Below are 15,943 nucleotides of genomic sequence, written 5' to 3' on the forward strand. Positions count from 1 at the left end.
TCCTCCTCACTCTGTTTCTCTCTCTCTTTTATTATTTTCCTATCTGTCTCTCTCTCTGTCTGTCTGTCTGTCTGTCTGTCTGTCTGTCTGTCTGTCTGTCTGTCTGTTGTCTCTGTCTGTCTGTCTGGTCTGTCTGTCTCTCCTCTCTTTCTTTCTCCCTCAGTTGCTTCAGCAGGCCACCTCCTCCAGTAACCTGGGAGCCTTCAGTGGGATCCAACAGATGGCAGGTGAGTCCAGTAGATGTACACACACACACACACACACACACTGAGTAGTATTATAGAAACTATGCAGTAGTTTTATAGGATGTCGCTGTTGTTCAGATTTGTTTTGAGTCTGTTATCAATCAGGACAGAAGAGTGTGCTAGGCCTCAAAGGAGGGATGTTTAGTCCGGCAATAAGGCTTCCGAGAAGAGAAAGAGGAGATAGGAGCTCTGCTCACCGGTTCCCCCTGCTGGTTTCTTTGTCTTTTCCTCTGCATGTTCTCCTACCCACACTCCCAACTGTCTCTCTCCAGCCCCTTTATCCCTCTCCTTTGTTTCTGTATCTCCCCTCCTTCTTCCTTCAATTCCTTTCACTGAATCCGTCAACCTCTCATCCCACCTACCCCCTCTCTTTCTCCCGTCCTCCTACGCCCTTCCTCTCTCCCACTTGCCGCCTTAGTCCCTCCCTCCCTCCCTCCCTCTCCCTCCCTCCCTCCCTCCCTCCCTCCCTCCCTCCCTCCCTCCCTCCCTCCCTCTCCCTCCTCCCTCTCCCTCTCCCTCCCTCCCTCCCTCCCTCCCTCTCCCTCCCTCCCTCCCTCTCCCTCCCTCCCTCTCCCTCCCTCCCTCTCTCCCTCTCCCTCCCTCCCTCCCTCCCTCTCCCTCCCTCCCTCTCCCTCCCTCCCTCTCCCTCCCTCTCTCTCTCTTTCTCGCACTCTCCCTCTCCTTGGGTGCTCAGTAAGCTGTCAGCTCCTAATTGTAGACTGTTTAGCTGGCTGACAGAGAGAAGCAGAGGGGGAATATTTATAGCAGCTATCGGCACAGGAGTACTGTAATTGCCAGCACCGCTGAAGGAAAAAATACATTATAATAAGTAGTGCAAAACTCAATGGATCTGAGGAACTGGTTGTTGCAGGGGAGAAATAATGTATTTCTAAAGTAGTATTCTCATTGGCTCAAGTTTTTAAAATGTGTATTTATGTCTTGCAAAGTAGGTGGGTTGAGCATTCTGGACTTGGGGACACATTTTTAAGAGACAGTAATGTTGGTTGATGTGGTGTAGTTGAGTGAGGATGGGCTCTGAGGATCTTTTACCTCAGCGAATGGCCGTTAGAACTCTCTCTCATACACACACAGCTACAGGAACGCTCAGGGACTTGGAACTGTTGGAACTGGAAGCGAAATCACGGTTGCATTCCGGAATCCTTTTGGCCGTCCATCTGTCGCTGGGCAACCGTACATGATTGGCAGGAGATGTGAGACAACTCAGTGACATCTGTTCCCAGTCTTCAGCATGAGGAGTCGGAGAGCTGTGAGAGGCTCAATTACTCCAATGAGCATTCAATTAGAGCCAGCTAGCTAGCTAGCGCTAACGATAGAGCCCCAGCCCAGCTCAGCCCAGGTGGCATACAGAGCCTCTATACAGACATAGAGCTATATAGCCCAGAGCACACAGCACTGCACAGCCTCCCAGCTTTATAGCCCCAATACTGGAGCTCCTGGTGTGTGCAAAGCTGTCTCTGTGTCTCTCTTCCTCTTTCTGATAAATGTTGTAGTTTCAGGACAGGTGCTCTCTGCTGTTTGACATTCCAGATGAAGTGTAGCCATTGTACATTAATAGCTTCCTTAGATCTGTCTTTATGAACAGGTACTGTAGAGAGGTTTGATATTATAGATGGCAGCTGAGAATAGAGCGATTCGGTCCATATTAAAATGATGGTACGCTGGTAGCGTTGATGATTGTTCTGCTCTGTTCTGCTCTCTAGTACCCCCATAGCTGTGTTTCTTAGTCTTAGTCATCCTCCAGGGCCCTAAAACTCAACTCTAGACCTCGAAGCCAGTTCCACTGCCTTTTTAAAATTGTTTCCCTCTAATCAGGGACTGATTGGGTGCAATTAACTTTGAGGTAGAACAGAAAACCAGCAGGCTCTGGACCTCGTAGGGTAAGAGTTGAATACCCCTGCTCTAGGGAATAGTGCTATAATCCTCCCTGTTTTGCTTGATTAAGTGGCATTAGGCCCCATCTGTGTGTGTGCGTGTGTGTGTGACTGACTGAGTGTATAGAGTGCAGGGTCAGATCAGTGTCTCTCCACTCAGCCAAGCCTGATTGAGTCATCTGCTCCACTCTAAACCCACAAAGTGACAAAGCCAGTCAACAGTGCTTCCCTCTATCCGCAGAGTGGAAAAATATAGTGTTATACAATACTATAGGGAATACTTACAGCACAGCACATACAGTGGCTTTCACCATGGTTTATCAGAGTGTTCGTGTGAAACAATGGTCAGACAGAGGAAGATGAGCTCTTCTAGGGTCTGTCTGGTTCCTCTTAAGGTTTCTTTCTCCTTTAGGAGTTTTTCCTTACCACTTAAGCACTCTGTGACCATTTTTCTTTAAAATGCTAATAAGATTATAAATTGTCTTATAGAGTTGAGTTTTACAAGAATGATGTTGTTTATCAGGATGACTGGTTGGAACAAGTTTTCACAATATGCTACTACATATATTCATAATCTCAAGGTTATGAAGGGAAGAACATAACTGTATTGTCTTGGAAATAGAGATTATTTTCCCCAGCCTGCTCTTTTCTGAGGTTAAACACATATATATGAGTAGGCAATAGCAGACAGCTGGTGGATGCACACGTGTTGTTTATCGCATGAGAATTCTGCCCTGTGACTGCATCCTACACACACCTCCTGTCAAGACCGGTCGTCACGGCAACCACAGAACCAGAACATTCTGATCAGGCTGTTCCGGAAGAAGAGAAGACAGAATATTTCAACGCTTGTTCTTTCACGCTGTCAGACGGGCCAATCGGGACACGAGCACCTCACTAACCAATCATACTTGCACCTTCTCTTTATTGGTCATGCTGGGTTTAGCCATCTTGTCCAATGATAACTGTTCAGTGAAAACATAAATCACCCTAACCCCCTTAAACCATTCACCCAGGTGCCAAGCTCAGATTTTCGTCATGGTGTCTCGTTCATGTGATGTGATGTTGTGTGTGTGTGTGTGTATATTCATGGTACTGTATATACATTCAGACTGTATATACGACACATACCTCGCATTTGACAAGGTGTCCGCCCCTCTTTCCTGGATCCATAAGAGTGTTATATAAACGGTCGTAGTTCTCTCTGTGAGTTGGTCGTTGGAGCTCCATTGCTCTGTTCTACAGAGTGATTGTCTGCTTTATGGAGCCTTGTCCAGCTGTCTCTCAATACGCCAAACAGCACTTCAGCATATGTCCAATCTACTATGCCCTATTTCTCTATTCACACACACTCACACGAATGCATACATACACACGCACTGCTCACACACACGCTTTCTCTCTCTCACACACACTCACACGCTGCTGTCACACCACAGTGCAGGGTGTGATGTTGAGTACCCCTGGAGGTGTCTAATGGTCGTTACTTTAACATCAGTCAGAGGCTGGCATGGCCTCATTAATTATGCTTAAGTAATGGCCCATATGCTAATGCCATGTAGCTAATGAGTAAACCAGGCTACAGTTAGCCTACATACTAGACTAGAGTTGCATACTGTACATGAATTACTGCCTCCAGAAACCTCCCGGCAGAGAGAACAAAGCTCTATGTTAATGTATAGTCCAAATGTATACCTTGTTATACTACACGTTGTTATCTGTAAAAGACAACAATAGAATCAAAGAGGAAGCTAGACAAAGTAGGATAGATGACGCCTTGAGATGTTCCACAGGTCTTTATGGAACAGCTTGGACAGTTGGTTGCCAGTGCCGGCTCTCTTCCCCCTTGCAGGAGTTTAAGTCCAGCCTGTCTGTGTGTTAGTGGTCCACAGTTGTCAGGATCACCTCTGTCTTCGATTGGTAATATCTTGACATGCACACCTCCCCTGAATAGCGGACAAAGATTAGCATTGATAAGTACGATAGTAATGTATTCATATAGCACTTTTCACGTCAACCACCATCCACGAGTAGCACCCAGCTTGTCAACCAGAGTAGAAGACTCTCTTCTCCTTCGGCGTCCACACGGTTAGCACACGGTTCCGGTGCGGTCCAGACGTGGTCCCCAGGTTTGACAACACCCTCTTTGGCTCCTCTCCTCCAGGTATGAGTGCTCTGCAGTTGCAGAACCTGGCCACTTTAGCAGCAGCGGCGGCGGCGGCCCAAAACTCAGCCAGCCCCAACGCAAACCCCCTGTCCACCAACGCAGTCTCCCTCGGAGCGCTGGCCAGCCCAGGTAACGCCGCTTCAGAGGGGGGTCAAACGCGGGGACACCTGCCCTCCTGTCCTACCATCACCTTCATTTCCATTGTCGTCAGCAATACCATCATCTTCATCATCATTGCTGATGATCAAACCATCTTCATCATCACCATCATTATCTTCGTCGTAGTCATTGCTGTCGACACCCACAAGATATCCCTCTATGGTGTGTGTCCGCCATCTCTTGTTCATGCGTGGTGTTGTTGTTACCATGGAGACCCCATGCCGTGTTCGTCCCGGCCTGCGTGTCTGTGTCTGACAGCGCTTCACCTCCTCATCGTGTCATGTGACGTGTACACCCTACGCCCATATCATTCCGTGTCCCACGCGTTGTGTGTAAAACGTACTATAGCTCAATGTCGTCTGTGTTCGGTTTCTGCACTGAGAGTTGTCTGTGTGTGTGTGTGTGTGTGTGTGGTTGTTTGTGTGGGTTGGTTGTGCCTTTAAAGTGATTCTCGTTTGTTCGCTTCACACGCCCTCTGAGACACAGGAACTTTAAGTGCAGTGGAGTTGTTTCCGGGGGAGGGATGGTTGTTGGCATCCTTATGTGTCGTGTGTGTGATGTGCCTCTGGACATGGCCAGGGTCTGGAGTCTAGAGAGAGAGAGACAGACAGACAGACAGACAGCAGTCAGGAGTTCTCTGGAGGAGATGGGTAACTGAGCTGGGTTCATCTAGGTCACATTGAGAAACTCTTCTCTCCTTCTCTTCCTCTTCTTCACTCTCCTGCTTTCTCTCTCTGCTTTTCTCTTATTCTGCTCTCTCTCTCTCTCGCACCCTGTTTCTTTGCCCTCCTGTCTACTCCAGTCTTTCTCCATTATGTTTAACTTCTCCTGTTTGCTCTCCCTCTCTCTTTTTCACTCCATTTGTCCTCTCTCTCTCGCTCTCTCTCTTCACCATCTCTATTGTCCTCAGCCTTGCTCCTCCAGTTCCCTGGTTGCTGTCTTTTCTGGAGCAGCCTCGTAACAGAGCGTGAATAAGAGCTTTGTTTAGTGTCTCTCCCTCTCTCTCATGAACCCATCACCCTTCGTCTGTCCTGCTCCCTGCTTTCACCCAGCTGCTTAGCATAGGTTTGAATGCGCATTTCTCTCTCTTTCTCTCTCTCTCTCTCTCTCTCTGTGTGTGAATATCAGAGCTACATGAATAGTGCATGCTCAGACTCTGCTCAGTGCCAATGAAAGGCGACACACTCTCCGTCAATGACATTTTGACTGAATATTAGTTTCAATTTGATAAAGATAGCCATTTTACCATCGAGAGACTGCCACGCTTTTCATTTTCACTAAGTATACTTTCTGATGCAGTGTAAGCATGACATAGAGGGGTGTGTGGACATTTGTCTATTGGACAATCAAATAAACCACTGTCTGTAAAGGACAATTGTTATTCACCCTCATTGCACTTAGGGACCATGCAGAAGTTAGGCATGTTCTTGTCACTCATGATCTGCTCTTGTTTGATTATTTTGTATTTGTGTGTGTCACAATCGTGTCTGTGTGTGTGTGTGTCTGTGTCTCTGTTCTAGGGCTAAATTAACCTTGTAAAAAGAAGAAAAAAAAAGTACAGTATGCCGAGATATATCTCTGTCATACCTAGGGATCCTAAACAGGAATCTAGCGAAGGGTCTAGTTTAGTCTAGTTGGTCGTCTGGCACTCTTGTTTGCGCTCTTGCCTGCCTGTCTGCCTGCTTTAGGTTTGGTCATTACGTGAACGCTTCAAGAAAAAACAACCAAGTCCCTCACCTTTTCATAGCTACACACGCATCCACAACTACTGTGTACATCCTGCTCTGCATTTACAGTACATATGTGTGAGGGATCTTTATATGTACACTGTTACCTGGCAGCTACACTCATTTCTAGGACATTCAGTGTTGAATGAGGGCAGAGACATATCTATTCCCTGCCTGCCACTCTCCCGTGCTCCAGTTTGTCTGAGCAGGGAGGATGTTGTTGCTTATATCACTAAAATGTCCACTTGGATGTCTCCGCTTCTCTAACACGTGTGCTTGTTGTCTTGTTATTCCTTCCTCTCCTCCTCCCCCTGGTATCCTCTCTTCCCGACAGCGGGCACCACAGCCAACTCCTCGGGCATGAACTCTCTGACCTCTCTGGGCACTCTGCAGGGCCTCGCTGGCGCCACCATGGGGCTGAACAACATTAATGCACTAGCAGGTAGCGTCAACAGTGAGTATTCACCGACCATCGGCCGCTCACCACTCATCTCACCACCACCGCCATCACCATCGCTCAGACACAGAGATACGCTGCTGTTGCAGAGAAACATATCTAGAAACCACCTCCAGTATGTTTTACAAACATTCTTAATAATAACACTGGTAATGATATGAAGACAGTACTCTAAACACTACCAAAGTCCCGGGTCAAAAGATCTGTCACTGTGGTAAACTATGCCCATGGTAGCCTTGCTATGTGGCATCTCTCTGTGTCCTCTCCTGAAGAAATCACCTGTTCAGCCTGGCTTTATGCTCCAGGCTGCACCTCCCTAACCCACCACATCCTCACAAAGACCATGGCTACCAATATATCCATCCATCCATCTATTCATTAATCCATCCGCTTCCTGGTTGTGTCACACAGGGTGGTGCCTGTTGTAAGAGTGCTGGTGTTTATGTTGTCACTTTGTCAGCGTGCTGATGTCGCTTCACGTCTGTGTGGTGTCGTGTACGTGTCACTAGTGAATCTGCACACTCGTGTACAAGTAGAGGTACATTTTTTCAACAACAAAAAAACAACCTTTTAGTAGAGGTGAAGGGAAGAAAATATTCTGCAACTCTAGGAAGAGTACGGAAGTGGACTTCCACTTCAGCTTGTGGCCTTCATCAGGTTGTAGTAACTCAGTCTACATTTATGAGATGAGCTGTGTCCCAGTAGTCGTAGCAGGCCATGTTAGTGAGTTTCTCTGATGGCCCCAGTCTCTGTCCTGTCATGTCCTGCTACACCTCTGGGGGAAAGTAAAAGTGTGTAGTCTTAATCAGTGTTGTTATGACAGCAGAGATCCTGTAAAACCAGCCCATTCTCCACATATTCTCCCCTGACCTTTTCCTGCTTCTTCTACAGTTGCCATATCCGCTTTATAAATCACCCCACCGCTCAAACACGATGAGAATGCTAGTTTCACATTAATCTTCTTCTCTCTCACCCCTCCTTCTCTCATTTAAGCACATCTAGGCTTTAATTGAAGCGTAAAGGTCAGCGGTGCAATTATTCCTGAATAAATGAGTGACCTATAATTTCCAGCGCCGTGGTCATCATTTACATCTCTGTCAGATGGTGGCGGGCGGCGGGACATTTGGGAACATCGACCCCCTCAGAATGTTGCCCTGCTAGGCAGTAAAGCCACACTAACAAGTGTAGCTGTCATTTTTACCTCGCTGCTCGTCGTTACCCTCTAAATGGCCAAATAAGGACGGGGGCATGCCAGGGACGTGCCGTTTGATTGGTGTTTGACACTTGGTCTGGGGTCTGATTGGTCTAACAGTAGTGAGGTGATTTCTCCTCTGTGTGGGTGGTGAAAACGTCAAAGAGCGATAGATTGAGCGATGCTATTGAGGAGATTGAGATGTTGGTTCTTGAGTACACTAGCGAGTTCTGAAGTGTGGATGTTAAACTCGTACATTAGGCCTTGAATGTATTGTGTGTGTGTTGTGCAGTGGGGGGGGGGCTAGGGATGTTGTCATGGTGATCTTTCAGCGGCTGGCAGCTTATTTCTGCTGTGGTGTTCTAGTTTGCATGGGTCAGGCCAGGCTCTCCATTCACCTCTGTGTTACTTGTTTTAATGTATATTACGTGTAGGACAAGTGTATTATGCGTGTGTGTGTGAGAGAGATAAAATAAATACATATTTTATGCATATAGTTACATATCCTGTACAAAATGTTTTGAAATGTGTTTTACATTGTGATATTTTTGTGTATTGTAGAAGTGCTGTCCTGTAGAAGTGCTGTATGTATGTACAGTGAGGGAAAAAAGTATTTGATCCCCTGCTGATTTTGTACGTTTGCCCACTGACAAAGAAATGATCAGTCTATAATTTTAATGGTAGGTTTATTTGAACAGTGAGAGACAGAATAACAACTAAAAAAATCCAGAACAACGCATGTCAAAAATGTTATAAATTGATTTGCATTTTAATGAGGGAAATAAGTATTTGACCCCCTCTCAATCAGAAAGATTTCTGGCTCCCAGGTGTCTTTTATACAGGTAACGAGCTGAGATTAGGAGCACACTCTTAAAGGGAGTGCTCCTAATCTCAGTTTGTTACTTGTATAAAAGACACCTGTCCATAGAAGCAATCAATCAATCAGATTCCAAACTCTCCACCATGGCCAAGACCAAAGAGCTCTCCAAGGATGTCAGGGACAAGATTGTAGACCTACACAAGGCTGGAATGGGCTACAAGACCATCGCCAAGCAGCTTGGTGAGAAGGTGACAACAATTGGTGCGATTATTCGCAAATGGAAGAAACACAAAAGAACTGTCAATCTCCCTCAGCCTGGGGCACCATGCAAGACCTCACCTCGTGGAGTTGCAATGATCATGAGAACGGTGAGGAATCAGCCCAGAACTACACGAGAGGATCTTGTCAATGATCTAAAGGCAGCTGGGACCATAGTCACCAAGAAAACAATTGGTAACACACTACGCCGTGAAGGACTGAAATCATGCAGCGCCCGCAAGGTCCCACTGCTCAAGAAAGCACATATACAGGCCCATCTGAAGTTTGCCAATGAACATCTGAATGATTCAGAGGAGAACTGGGTGAAAGTGTTGTGGTCAGATGAGACCAAAATCGAGCTCTTTGGCATCATCTCAACTCGCCGTGTTTGGAGGAGGAGGAATGCTGCCTATGACCCCAAGAACACCATCCCCACCGTCAAACATGGAGGTGGAAACATTATGCTTTGGGGGTGTTTTTCTGCTAAGGGGACAGGACAACTTCACCGCATCAAAGGGGCGATGGACGGGGCCATGTACCGTCAAATCTTGGGTGAGAACCTCCTTCCCTCAGCCAGGGCATTGAAAATGGGTTATGGATGGGTATTCCAGCATGAGAATGATCCAAAACACACGGCCAAGGCAACAAAGGAGTGGCTCAATAAGAAGCACATTAAGGTCCTGGAGTGGCCTAGCCAGTCTCCAGACCTTAATCCCATAGAAAATCTGTGGAGGGAGCTGAAGGTTCAAGTTGCCAAACGTCAGCCTCGAAACCTTAATGACTTGGAGAAGATCTGCAAAGAGGAGTGGGACAAAATCCCTCCTGAGATGTGTGCAAACCTGGTGGCCAACTACAAGAAGCGTCTGACCTCTGTGATTGCCAACAAGGGTTTTGCCACCAAGTACTAAGTCATGTTTTGCAGAGGGGTACTGATAACAAGTTCAAACAGGTGCCATTAATACAGGTAACGAGTGGAGGACAGAGGAGCCTCTTAAAGAAGAAGTTACAGGTCTGTGAGAGCCAGAAATCTTGCTTGTTTGTAGGTGACCAAATACTTATTTTCCACCATAATTTGCAAATAAATTCATAAAAAATCCTAAAATGTGATTTTCTGGGAAAAAAATCTCAGTTTGTCTGTCATAGTTGACGTGTACCTATGATGAAAATTACAGGCCTCTCTCATCTTTTTAAGTGGGAGAACTTGTACAATACTTTTTTCCCCCGCTGTATGGCATGGCGTAAGCTACAGACAACTAATACAATTGCATTTTATCGATGGCAGTTTGAATGCACAGAGATGCCATGACAAGATCTTGAGGCCCATTAAATACTTATTTCCCTAATTAAAATGCAAATCAATTTATAACATTTTTGACATGCGTTTTTCTGGATTTTTTGTTGTTGTTATTCTGTCTCTCACTGTTCAAATAAACCTACCATTAAAATTATAGACTGATCATGTCTTTGTCAGTGGGCCAACGTACAAAATCAGCAGGGGATCAAATACTTTTTTCCCCTCACTGTATGTATGTATGTATGTATGTATGTATGTATGTATGTATGTATGTACAGTACCAGTCAAAAGTTTGGACACACCTACTCATTCAAGGGTTTTTCTTTATTTTAACTATTTTCTACATGTAGAATAATAGTGAAGACATCAAAACGGTGAAATAACACATATGGAATCATGTAGTAACCAAAAAAGTGTTAAGCAAATCCAAATATATTTTATATTTGAGATTCTTCAAATTAGCCACCCTTTGCCTTGATAACAGCTTTGCACACTCTTGGCATTCTCTCAACCAGCTTCATGAGGTAGTCACCTGGAATGCATTTCAATTAACAGGTGTACCTTGTTAAGTTAATTTGTGGAATTTATTTCCTACTTAATGCATTTGAGCCAATCAGTTGTGTTGTGACAAGGTAGGGGTGGTATACAGAAGAGAGCCCTATTTGGTAAAAGACCAAGTCCATATTATGGCAAGAACAGCTCAAATAAGCAAAGAGAAACGACAGTCAATCATTACTTTAAGACATGAAGGTCAGTCAATCCGGAAAATTTCAAGAACTTTGAACGTTTTGTTAAAGTGCAGTCGCAAAAACCATCAAGCGCTATGATGAAACTGTCTCTCATGAGGACCGCCACAGGAAAGGAAGACCCAGAGTTACCTCTGCTGCAGAGGATAAATTCATTTGAGTTAACTGCACCTCAGATTGCAGCCCATATAAATGCTTCACAGAGTTCAAGTAACAGAAACATCTCAACATCAATTGTTCAGAGGAACTCTGGGTCATCCTTTCCTGTGGCGGTCCTCATGAGAGACAGTTTCATCATAGCGCTTGATGGTTTTTGCGACTGCACTTTAACAAAACTTTCAAAGTTCTTGAAATGTTCCTATTGACTGACCTTCATGTCTTAAAGTAATGATTGACTGTCATTTCTCTTTGCTTATTTGAGCTGTTCTTGCCATAATATGGACTTGGTCTTTTACCAAATAGGGCTGTCTTCTGTATACCACCCCTACATTTTTACATTTACATTTTAGTCATTTAGCAGACGCTCTTATCCAGAGCGACTTACAGTTAGTGAGTGCATACATTTTCATACTGGCCCCCCGTGGGAATCGAACCCACAACCCCGGCGTTGCAAGCGCCATGCTCTACCAACTGAGCTACACGGGACTGTGGTATTTGGTAGCATTGCCTTTAAATTGTTTAACTTGGGTCAAACGTTTCGGGTAGCCTTCCACAAGCTTCCCACAATAAATTGGGTGAATTTTGGCCCATTCCTCCTGACAGAGCTGGTGTAACTGAGTCAGGTTTGTAGGCCTCCTTGCTTGCACACGCTTTTTCAGTTCTGCCCACACATTTTCTATAGGATTGAGGTCAGGGCTTTGTGATGGCCACTCCAATACCTTGACATTGTTGTCCTTAAGCCATTTTGCCACAACTTTGGAAGTATGCTTGGGGTCATTGTCCATTTGGAAAACCCATTTGCGACCAAGCTTTAACTTCCTGACTGATGTCTTGAGATGTTGCTTCAATATATCCACATAATTTTCCTTCCTCATGATGCCATCTATTTTGTGAAGTGCACCAGTCCCTCCTGCAGCAAAGCACCCCCACAGCATGATGCTGCCACCCCCGTGCTTCACGGTTGGTATGGTGTTCTTCGGCTTGCAAGCAACCCCCTTTTTCCTCCAAACATAACGATGGTCATTATAGCCAAACAGTTCTATTTTTGTTTCATCAGACCAGAGGACATTTCTCAAAAAAGTACGATGTTTGTCCCCATGTGCAGTTGCAAACAGTAGTCTGGCTTTTTTATGGCGGTTTTGGAGCAGTGGCTTCTTCCTTGCTGAGCGGCCTTTCAGGTTATGTCGATATAGGACTCGCTTTACTGTGGATATAGATACTTTTGTACCTGTTTCCTCCAGCATCTTCACAAGGTCCTTTGTTGTTGTTCTGGGATTGATTTGCACTTTTCGCACCAAAGTACGTTAATCTCTAGGAGACAGAACGCGTCTCCTTCCTGAGCGGTATGACGGCTGCGTGGTCCCATGGTGTTTATACTTGCGTACTATTGTTTGTAAAGATGAACGTGGTACCTTCAGGCATTTGGAAATTGCTCCCAAGGATGAACCAGACTTGTGGAGGTCTACAAATATTTTTCTGAGGTCTTGGCTGATTTCTTTTGATTTTCCCATGATGTCAAGCAAAGAGGTACTGAGTTTGAAGGTAGGCCTTGAAATACATCCAAAGGTACACCTCCAATTGACTCAAATGATGTCAATTAGCCTATCAGAAGCTTCTAAAGCCATTACATCATTTTCTGGAATTTTCCAAGCTGTTTAAAGGCACAGAGAACTTAGTGTATGTAAACTTCTGACCCACTGGAATTGTGATACAGTGAATTATAAGAGAAATAATCTGTCTGTAAACAATTGTTGGAAAAATTACTTGTTTCATGCACAAAGTAGATGTCCTAACCGACTTGCCAAAACTATAGTGTAACAAGAAATTTGTGGAGTGGTTGAAAAACGAGTTTTAATGACTCCAACCTAAGTGTATGTAAACTTCCGACTTCAACTGTATGTATGTATGTTGAGTGAATGAGTATGTATGTATGTATGTACTTTATGTATGTTGAGTGAATGAGTGTGTATACATGTATGTATGTTGAGTGAATGAGTGCGTATGTATAATGAGTGTGTGTGTGGTTAAACACAACCTGCAGTGGAGCTCTAATGAGTAAGTGCACTCTTCTTTTTTTTTTATTGTTGGGTTTTATGTAAAGTTGCTCAAATGCTCTCAGGTATGGCGGCCCTAAACGGAGGCCTGGGCGGCGCGGGGCTGACCAACGGCACGGCGGGCACCATGGACGCGCTCACACAGGCCTACTCAGGGATCCAGCAGTATGCAGCTGCAGCCCTGCCCACCCTCTACAGCCAGTCCCTGCTGCAGCAGCAAGGTGCCGCCGGCAGCCAGAAAGAGGGTCAGTGGGCGTGGGGTGGAGACAGGGGGCGGGGGGAAGGGACAGGGGGAGGGAAGAGGCAAGAGGAGGGTGGAGGGGGTTCTGGAGAGTTGAGGGGGAAATGAAGGAATCAAGGGGTGGAGTGTTGGGAGAGAGGTATGCCCTCCCAATACAGCCAGTCCCGACTGCAATAGTCTAACTTGCACAAGAAGCTGTCTAGCGAGATTACTAATGCAACAACGATACTAACCACCGGTAGCCAGAAACAGGATGAGCACTAAGGGTAGAGGGGAGAGCATAGTGGAATAAAGATGTATGCATTAACTCTCTATAATCTCTTTACTCTGTATGTCTCTGGGTTTAACCCTTACCCTGTACTGTCCCGTGTCTCTCTCCTGTTAGGGCCTGAAGGTGCCAACCTGTTCATCTACCACCTGCCCCAGGAGTTTGGAGACCAGGACATCCTGCAGATGTTCATGCCTTTTGGAAACGTGGTCTCTGCCAAAGTCTTCATTGACAAACAGACAAACCTGAGCAAGTGCTTCGGTACGTCCGCCAGTACTAACGCACTGAAAACACACACCTGTGTATGAATTACATGTTGTATTCATTTTCAGTCATTTGAGTTTCTTCTACATCTCCTACATCCTTTTGTGTACCCTCTCTCTCTCTCCTCTTGTACCCTGTCCATTTCCCTCTCTGCCTCTCAGGCTTCGTCAGCTATGACAATCCCGTGTCGGCGCAGGCAGCAATCCAGGCCATGAATGGCTTCCAGATCGGCATGAAGAGGCTGAAGGTGCAGCTCAAGCGCTCCAAGAACGACAGCAAACCATACTGATCTTAGCTGTAGGGCCTATCTGCTCCCATGTTACCACTGCTATGGTAAGTCCCCATACGAGCCACGACCTCTACACAGGGACTGGGGGAGGGAAGGGGAGGGAAGGGGAGGGGGGGGAGGGAGGGGGAGACAACATTTGACCACCAGAGGGAGACACTACTTTCTCCTTGTGTTCTTTTTTGAGCTTTTTTGTTTAGCAGTATTATTTATTATTACTATTATGATTTTTTTTGTATTATCTTTCACATGAACGCTTCCATTACCACCTTTATTTTGTACCACTTTAAAAAAAAAAAAAGTAGCTATCATGGGTAGCTTTTTCAGTTGTAAAACATTAAATTTTCTACGTGATTATTTATATACTGTTATGAGAAGAAATTCGTTACTCGAAAATCAGAGTAAGAAAAAAACCAGAAGCTATATGATTTTGTTTGTTCTCTTTGTGAACCTGAGGCCTGATGAAATGACGATATAAAGGGTTCATTTCTGACACACCACGCACTGATATGCACATGACCCTTGACCTCCTGGTGTTGGTTTATGGGCCAACCGCCGCTGCTTCTCTGACCCCTGATGCCTGCTGACAGACACCAGGGAACAAAGGGTTAAAAAACTAAACGTAGTGGCCTCTCACCTGTTAGTCAGTCAACGACAGCATCCAATACACTCCTCTATCAAAACACTCCAGCTATTTCATTATTATCATGACTCCAGTCTTATTTCTTTATGTGGAGAATGTTTATTTCACACTAAAACAATGTTAAGATACTATGATTTTCTGGGTCAGATCACATTGGTCTTTGTTGAAAGGGATATTGTGTAGAACATTTTCAAAGTAACATCCAGAATCTGATGAAGGCTATAAGAAAAAAAAATGTATGGGTGGGAAGTTAACTGAAAATACTTGATGTTTCTTGAGAGATAAAAAAAGATATTCAAAGTACCGAAACCCACAGGCCTGTACATTTTATTTGTAAAAAAAGCAGTTCTATTTTTATACAAAATGTTTACTGCCTCAGAAAAAAAAAATGTATTTATTGCCTATCGTTAAGTTATTGGACTCCTATAAAGAACAGAATCTGTTAGAATAGAACCTTGTCGAGTAGTCTTCTAGAATTCGGAACTGTAGAATTCTCTAGAACAGAGCCACGTTCACACCTCGCTCTGCCTCTGCTCCCTTCACTTTCACACACACCTCTCTCTGTCTGTGCATCACATCTGTCCGTCCGTGATCAGCTCTTTCTCTCTCTCTCTCTCTCCATCAGTATCGATACAGTATGATACACCTGTCAAATTTCAACCTTTCCTTGCGTTTAGTTTTTTTGTTCATGTGTTTGTTTTGTTATGTTTCGTTCGTTTGTACTGTACAAAAACTTTTTAACAGTTTCTCCCAAATGACAATCCATCCTCCTTGCTCTCTAGGAGCACATGGTACTGATGGATCTAACTTTGGGTGCTCTGTGTATGAGTGTGTGATAGTGTGTTTGTACCGTAAATGTGTGTGCGTGTGTCTGTTAGTATTAATCCAGATTGTATATCATTTTTGTACAAAAAATGAAATAACAAGAGATCAAAAAAATTGCCAATTGTGTAGTGAGTGGTGTTGCCGTTATGACCTGGTGGTTTGCATTGTTGTTTTGTTGTTTGTTGTTCTCCTGATTTTAATGCTGTAGTATTGTGGTGCCCTGGCTCTCTGTTCTGTGTGTAACTC

At 44.9% G+C, this 15,943-nt stretch overlaps 1 protein-coding gene across 24 annotated transcripts in view; it reads left to right on the forward strand.

Annotated features, from left to right (window-relative positions):
* Nucleotides 1-15,943, forward strand: part of LOC121559430 (CUGBP Elav-like family member 2) — a 166,055-nt gene that overhangs the window by 145,482 nt on the left and 4,630 nt on the right. For 8 of the 24 annotated variants that reach the window (XM_045215434.1, XM_045215438.1, XM_045215440.1 and 5 more), the window contains 6 exons: nucleotides 164-227; nucleotides 4,302-4,433; nucleotides 6,525-6,644; nucleotides 13,218-13,415; nucleotides 13,797-13,940; nucleotides 14,105-14,276. In XM_045215434.1, coding sequence (XP_045071369.1) covers nucleotides 164-227; nucleotides 4,302-4,433; nucleotides 6,525-6,644; nucleotides 13,218-13,415; nucleotides 13,797-13,940; nucleotides 14,105-14,232 — 786 coding nt within the window. In that variant the 3' untranslated portion in view covers nucleotides 14,233-14,276. The remainder of the gene's footprint in view (nucleotides 1-163; nucleotides 228-4,301; nucleotides 4,434-6,524; nucleotides 6,645-13,217; nucleotides 13,416-13,796; nucleotides 13,941-14,104; nucleotides 14,277-15,943) is intronic. The other 16 variants (XM_045215421.1, XM_045215441.1, XM_045215426.1 and 13 more) reach the window with 10 other exon arrangements.

Source organism: Coregonus clupeaformis, unplaced genomic scaffold (assembly GCF_020615455.1).
Source record: "Coregonus clupeaformis isolate EN_2021a unplaced genomic scaffold, ASM2061545v1 scaf0442, whole genome shotgun sequence".
Taxonomy (NCBI): domain Eukaryota; kingdom Metazoa; phylum Chordata; class Actinopteri; order Salmoniformes; family Salmonidae; genus Coregonus; species Coregonus clupeaformis.